Source organism: Austrofundulus limnaeus, unplaced genomic scaffold (assembly GCF_001266775.1).
Source record: "Austrofundulus limnaeus strain Quisiro unplaced genomic scaffold, Austrofundulus_limnaeus-1.0 Scaffold490, whole genome shotgun sequence".
In the NCBI taxonomy this organism is placed as follows: domain Eukaryota; kingdom Metazoa; phylum Chordata; class Actinopteri; order Cyprinodontiformes; family Rivulidae; genus Austrofundulus; species Austrofundulus limnaeus.
Genome location: NW_013952892.1, coordinates 240,300 through 247,320, shown reverse-complemented (window position 1 = coordinate 247,320; position 7,021 = coordinate 240,300). Strand labels below are relative to the sequence as shown.

General features: G+C 44.2%; 2 protein-coding genes across 3 annotated transcripts in view; both read right to left on the bottom strand.

Moving 5' to 3' along the window:
* Positions 1–956, bottom strand: part of hivep1 (HIVEP zinc finger 1) — a gene marked incomplete in the record, with an annotated part of 29,387 nt that extends 28,431 nt beyond the window's left edge. For both annotated transcript variants that reach the window (XM_014025679.1, XM_014025680.1), the window contains 2 exon segments: positions 389–493; positions 828–956. In XM_014025679.1, the coding sequence (XP_013881133.1) occupies positions 389–493; positions 828–867 (145 nt within the window).
* Positions 957–3,443: 2,487 nt separating this feature from the next.
* Positions 3,444–6,029, bottom strand: tmem170b (transmembrane protein 170B; the record flags this gene model as incomplete). The annotated part of the gene is given in 2 exon segments (XM_014025686.1): positions 3,444–4,756; positions 5,844–6,029. Coding segments are annotated over 2 exon segments (317 nt in total), but the record flags the coding sequence as incomplete, so codon positions are not given.
* Positions 6,030–7,021: the final 992 nt, after the last annotated feature.

The following is a 7,021-nucleotide window of genomic DNA, read 5'->3' as shown; positions in this document are numbered from 1 at the left end:
AACACCCCCTCCTAACGTCAGCCGCGCGTCGAGCTGGGATGTATTTTTATCCAGGGGGGGTGGAGGGGGGAGGGGCCGGTGACTCATTCCTCTCTGCTCCTTATTTTTACCCCACATGAAAAAAACATGGTTCCCCTGAAAACCTGCAGTTTTATTAGAACCTCAACAGAACCTTCAGCAGAACCTTCAGCAGAACCTCAACAGAACCTTCAGCAGAACCTCAACAGAACCTCACGTTGATCCTTTGACAGAACTCTTTCATCCATCAGAACCAGGAAGTTCTTCAGTTTCTGACCAAACCAATCCTCAACAAACCAACAGAACCTGGACCAGGACCCCCGACCCGGATCACAGACCCTCCRTCAGCCCACTCCACGTCTCAGCTCACCTGAGCAGGTGGACCTCAACGCTGCAGGAGGATCATCAGGAGCTGCTGGTGACAGGGTTTTAAAAAGTGAGATCTTCCTCCTCCTCTTCTTCGTCCCTTCAGGGTCTGCAGTGAGTCATCGTCATTCATGACCTCACAACAAATAAATAAATAAACAAACAGAAAATATCACAACAAAAGGGGAAAGCAGTGCATCTAAAGGAGTTTAAATTAGGATAAAGTTAAACAAACACTAAAAAATGTTAGATAAACAACAACAAATAAACAGACCAAAACAAAAACCCCAATAAAAACATTTAGTCACTCTGAAGGTAAAACTTTCAGAAACAGGAAGTGACCTGAAAGATCTAAAAATATCCTAAAACCCTAACATCTTCATCATCATCTTCATCATCATGTAGCAGCCCCCCCCCACACACACACACCTGTCCTTACCTACCTGTTCCTGAGGAACAAGCTCCTCCTCTCTGTGACTCCATTATTGATGAAGAGGAGGAATGTTAGGATGAAGAGGCGTCAGACAGGAACAGTTACATAATGAGGAAGAGGAGGGAATCCTTCATCCTGAGACGTTTCAAATTCAGTCACATTTCTGCAGATCTGAACGTTTCATACTGAAGCTGAGCTGAAAGCTAAATGCTAACTGCAGCTAAACAGACAGATGGCTCACCTGTCCAGGTGGGCTCCACCTGTCAGCTGTGAGCAGGCCGCAGCGCCTCCTGCGGGCTGAAMAGGTCAACCAGGTGGAGGAAGAAAGAAGAAATCCACTTCCTGTTCTCTTCCTGAGTCCAGACCTTCACCTGGGTTCACAGGTGAGTCCAGACCCTCACCTGGTCCACAGGTGAGTCCAGACCTTCACCTGGTCCACAGGTGAGTCCAGACCCTCACCTGGTCCACAGGTGAGTCCAGACCTTCACCTGGTCCACAGGTGAGTCAGGTCTTGGTAAAGGGGCTGTGGACTCGTGGGTCCAGACTGCTCACAGGACGAAGGACTGAGTGAATCCCAGAACCATACCTGATGATCTGAGCAGCGCTGCCACCTGCTGGACAAACTGAGCGTGACAYCCAGGAGCTTTTATTCTGAAAATCTGCATCCTTCTAATAACTTTTATAAGGATTTTTTTGTTTGTTTTGTTTTCTAATTGAAGACAAATCCTTATTTTTACTTTAGGAGAGAAAAACAAAAAACAGCTGATGTTTGATCAAAGTTCATCAAAATAAAATAAATTAGGTGATAAAAATCTGAGGTTCAAAGTTTCTACTTTTATTTTGTAGTTTTTTGCTCAGCAGAGCTCAGTCCTTCCTGTCTGACCTTTCAGATCTATTATAAACTGCAGCTTCTGGACCGGGCCTCAGTCAGAACACAAAGGTCAGGTCAATAATTCAGTCTGATCTGTTTGGGTCAAAGAACCGGGCCTGCAGCCAGTCATTGTTCCAGGGGGGTCCGGTTCAAAGGGGGTCTGCAGGACCCTGGTCTGAGCGCCGTCGCTGCTCTGGAGCGTTTCCTGCTCAGGAAACAATCAGACAAAAGAGGCGAGCGGCTCGGAGTGGGCCCGGAGGACCAGAACCTGTCAGGTCCAACTCATTGTCACGGGTCAGAACCGATGAGAAGACTGGGAAAGATTCTGCACAAGTCACCCTGAAGGCCAGACTGTGCAGTCAGCAGGTCAAAGGTCACGACCTCTTGGTTTCATCTGAAGGAACCACGAGCCTTCTGGACCAGAACCAGAACCGTAAATAAAAAYAAAAACATGTTTGTTGTGGAACCGGACTCTGGTTCTGATCCAGTGTAAACATCTTTGTTCTGCAGCTCCTCTGATCCATCAGAACCTCAGAGGTCTCACATTATGAAACACTTCCTGCTCCGCGGCGCTCTGGCCTCTGATTGGTCGAARCAAAATAACAAAAACGCTGATTAAATTCCTCCTGAGTTATTCTGAGCCCGGCCCGGCCCGAGCAGAACCAGAACCTGAAAGTTCATCTGGAAACAGAAAGGTCAGATCAGATAAAACAGAAAGACTCTAAAGTAAAAAAAAAAACCTAAACTGAGAACGCTGAGTCAGCGTTTAGTTTTTTCTCTGATTTCAGCTGTTTATAAATCAAAACGTTCGGCTGATTCAGGACCTTTTAGTTTGTGTAAATTTATATTGTTTTATTTATTAAACTTTATTTACAAACGTTTTCTCTACAGAAAAACTGATCTTTAATTCCTGCTTCAGGCTGTTTGTCTTCTTATGCTACACTTAGCTTTTAGCTAGCCTTTTGATACTTTTAGCTACCACTGAGTTTATTAAGTATTTTTATCTAAATATTCTGCTTCCTGTAGCTCTTAACTAGCTAGCTTTTTTCTAGTTGTACAGATTGTTGCTTTTACCTTAGCTATTAGCATTTTGTCACCTTTAGCTTTTAGCAGTCTTCACTACTTTAATCTAGTTGCAATTAGCTAGTTTTTTTTAGATAACTGTGCTTTGTTTAGTTGGTGCTTCGTTAACTAATAAAAAGCTAATAGCAAAGCACTAGCTAAAGGATAAAAACAAAAACTTTAAATTAGCTTTGATGCTGTTAGTTTTTAGTTTTTTGCTACCTTTAGCTATCATTTTGGTAAATTGTTTTGAGATAGAATTTTGCTAGTTGTAGCTAGGTTTATGCTTATAATATTTAGCTGATGTTTAGCCATTGGCTTTTTATTTAGCTTTTAGCTACAACTTTTATCTAGCCTTTGCTAAGCTAGTTTTAGCAAAGCTATTGCTTCTTTTAGGTAGTATTTTGTTACCGTTAGCTAGGTTTTTGCTTTTACTTTTAGCTAGTGCTCTGCTATTAGCATTTTGATATTAGCTTTTAGCTAGCTGTTTGCAACCTTTAGCATCACTTTGGTTCATTTTCCTTTGAGCTGCAGTTGTTTTTAGCTCTTAGCTGTTAGATTTTTATTACAAGYAGCTGTTGCTATCGTTAGCTCTGAGCAAGCTTTTAGCTGCTTTTAGCTGCTTTAATCCAGTGTCTCTCAGCAGGTCCAGTCTTGGGTCAGAACCTCTGAAACAAACAGAACCTCTGAAGATAAATTCTGTAAAATGTTTTTATTTTTCACTTTCTGTCGGTAAAAAACTGGAAAAGATTTTTTACAGATTTACAGTCGGTCTCGTCACAAACCGGGCCTGGTACCGCCCGGTGGGAGTTCATTCAGGTCCAGTCTGAGTCCAGTTTACGGTCCAATACAAAGACCTGATCCAGATCTCTGAGGCCTTCAGGAACCTGCTGCTGCAGAGCAGCACCGCCCCCTGCTGGGCCGGGCCGGGCCGGTACCAGAGGTCCGTTACAGAACTCATCACATTCAGAACCCAAAGTGCAAAAAATGTTCCTGGACCTCTGAGTCAGCAGAACCTGAGGGTTCTGATCAGCAGGACCGGCACACAGCTGTACAGAACCAGAACCAGCAGTCCGTCAGTGTAACAGTCCTCCAACAGAACCAGAGGATCCAGATCCAGAGAACAGAACCCAACAGAACCAAGCCACTGCTTCAACAAAACAAAAAACCCAAACCAGATCCAAAGACCTGGTTCTGAGTTGGAAGAGGACCCAGTAGAACCTGGACAGAACCTCCGTCTGTTCCTGACATGAAGGCAGGTAATGTGGCAGATCAGAGTCCAGAACCAGAACCAGCCTGAGTCCAGAACCAGCCTGAGTCCAGAACCAGAACGAGTCCAGAACCAGAACCAGCTGCAGAACTTTAGTTTTAATTAGTTTTTTAAACTTAAAATCAACAGATGAAACTTGAGTTCTGACATGTTTAGATTTAGTTCTGTGGCCCGGTTGGGCCCGGTTAGGCCCGGCAACCATAAGAACCAGGACACTAAAGCAGCACCTGGACCGTTGGACCCAGTCTGGAGAACAGAACTCAGACTTGGGTTTAAATTCAATGTTTTCAGGCCTGAAACTAACCGGACCTCCATGGTTCTGATGGAAACTTCTGACCTCAGTGGTTCAGATCAGAACAGAACAGGTCTGGTTCTGGACGGACAGAATCCAGTTTGGATCTGATCAGAGCCGGTTTACTCCTGGTGGAGTTAAACTGATGAGAACCGGGTTCTGATCCAGAACCTGTGGTTCTGATCTGAAACCTGTGGTTCTGATCCTTCAGGACTTCTGTCGGTTCGTCAGATACAAACGTCTTTATATTCTGATGGTTCTCCTCGTCTGCGGCGGTACCACCGGACCGACACCAGGGGGCGGAGCTTCTTCCTCACAGCGTGGCCAGGATCCTGGAGAAGGAGACGACGACAGAGAGGGCGGTCTGACCCACACCCAGAACCAGAGCCTCCAGAGGAACCATCCCCTTCCCCGCCATCCGGTACACACCTGCTACCGCCGCACCTGAGGGCAGGAAACAAACAGGTAAACAAACAGATAAAAAGTAAACAAACAAACAGGTAAACAAACAAAAAACAGATAAACTCACAGAAACAAAAAGCTAAAATTGTTCAAATCAAATCCAGACTTCTTTTAAAGAAACAAATTAGCTGATCTGCTAAAACAAGAAAAAAACTGAACAGCAGCTGAAACTGAATTGCAGAAGTAGCAGGATACCAGCTAGAAGCTACAAGATGCTAACTTGGCTAAAAACAGCCAAAGATTAGCTCAAAGCAGATTACGCTACGTAGATGTAGCATTTAGTTAGCTAGAAGCTTAACCTAGCTACAACCCGTCCCTGACCTCTGACCTTTAGTTAAGATGGTTTTGTGTGTTTTGATTTGTCTCCATCTGCTGGCTGAACAGAGAATTACTCTGAAACACCTGGAAACACCTGGATCATCACCAACAGGTAAATCACCTGCTGCCTTCATCAAAAGGTGGATGATGATGATGATGATGATGATGTTTCAGCCTGTGTGTGTTAGTAAAATATGTCCTGACTCACTGGATGGAGCTAAATGAATGATGGTAAGCAGCTGAACTTTAGCTGATGTTCAGCTACAGTTTGGAGTGGTAGCTGATGAACTTTAGCTGATGTTCAGCTACAGTTTGGAGTGGTAGCAGCTGAACTTCAGCTGATGTTCAGCTATAGCTACAGTTTGGAGTGGTAGCTGATGAACTTTAGCTGATGTTCAGCTGCAGTTTGGAGTGGTAGCAGCTGAACTTCAGCTGATGTTCAGCTACAGTTTGGAGTGGTAGCTGATGAACTTTAGCTGATGTTCAGCTACAGTTTGGAATGGTAGCAGATGAACTTCAGCTGATGTTCAGCTACAGTTTGGAGTGGTAGCTGATGAAGTTTAGCTGATGTTCAGCAGCAGTTTGGAGTGGTAGCTGATGAACTTTAGCTGATGTTCAGCTGCAGTTTGGAGTGGTAGCTGATTAACTTCAGCTGATGTTCAGCTACAGTTTGGAATGGTAGCTGATGAACTTCAGCTGATGTTCAGCTAGTTTGAGCTAACGGACCAAGCGGTACCAACACGAGACGGACCTGGTCTGGACTTACTGGTGATGACGCCCCCGCAGAGCGAGGCCAGGAAGCCCCCGCTGAGCAGCACCAGAGTGACGAGGCGGCCCCAGCGGTGGCGCTGCAGCAGCACCAGCATCAGCAGCCCTGCGGCGCCGTGCACGAAGAGCGAGGAGAAGAGACACCACAGGAAGACCCAGTACCACATCTCTGAGCCGCAACACAGAACCAGAACCAGAACCAGAGGTTACACAGCTGGAGACGTTAACAGGTACAGACAGAGCTGTTTGAAACAAGCTAAAGTGTAGCTAAATGCTAAGATTAAAACAAGATGATAAGCTAAAAACAGCTTAACTGTAGCTAAATGCTAAGATTAAAACAAGATAAGCTAAAGACAGCTAAACTATAGCTAAATGCTGATTAAAACAAGATGATAAGCTAAAGACAGCTAAACTGTAGCTAAATGCTAAGATTAAAACAAGATGATAAGCTAAAAACAGCTTAACTGTAGCTAAAAGCTATGACTAGAACAAGGACAGAAGCTAAAGACAGCTAAACTGTAGCTAAAGGCTATGGTTAAAACAAGGACAGAAGCTAAAGACAGGCATCTTTTAGCTCTAACCACTTCAGCCTTTTTAGCCTTTGAGTTTAGCTTCTTTAGCCTTTAAGCTTTAGCTAATTTAACCTTTAAGCTTCAGCCTTTTTAGGCTTTATACTTAAACTTCTTTAGCCTTTATGCTTCAGTCTTTAAGCTTCAGCTTCTTTAGCCTTTGAGCTTCAGTCTTTTTAGCCTTTAAGCTTTAGCTTATTCAGCCTTTGAGCTTTAGCTTCTTCGGGCTTTGAGCTTTAGCTTCTTTAGCCTTTAAGCTTTAGCTTCTTTAGCCTTAAGCTTTAGCTTCTTCAGCCTTTGAGCTTTAGCTTCTTTAGCCTTTAAGCTTTAGCTTCTTCGGCCTTTGAACTTTAGCTTCTTTGGCCTTTGAGCTTTAGCTTCTTTAGCCTTTAANGCTGATGTTCAGCTATAGTTTGGAGTGGTAGCAGCTGAACTTCAGCTGATGTTCAGCTACAGTTTGGAGTGGTAGCTGATGAACTTTAGCTGATGTTCAGCTGCAGTTTGGAGTGGTAGCTGATGAACTTTAGCTGATGTTCAGCTGCAGTTTGGAGTGGTAGCTGATGAACTTTAGCTGATGTTCAGCTACAGTTTG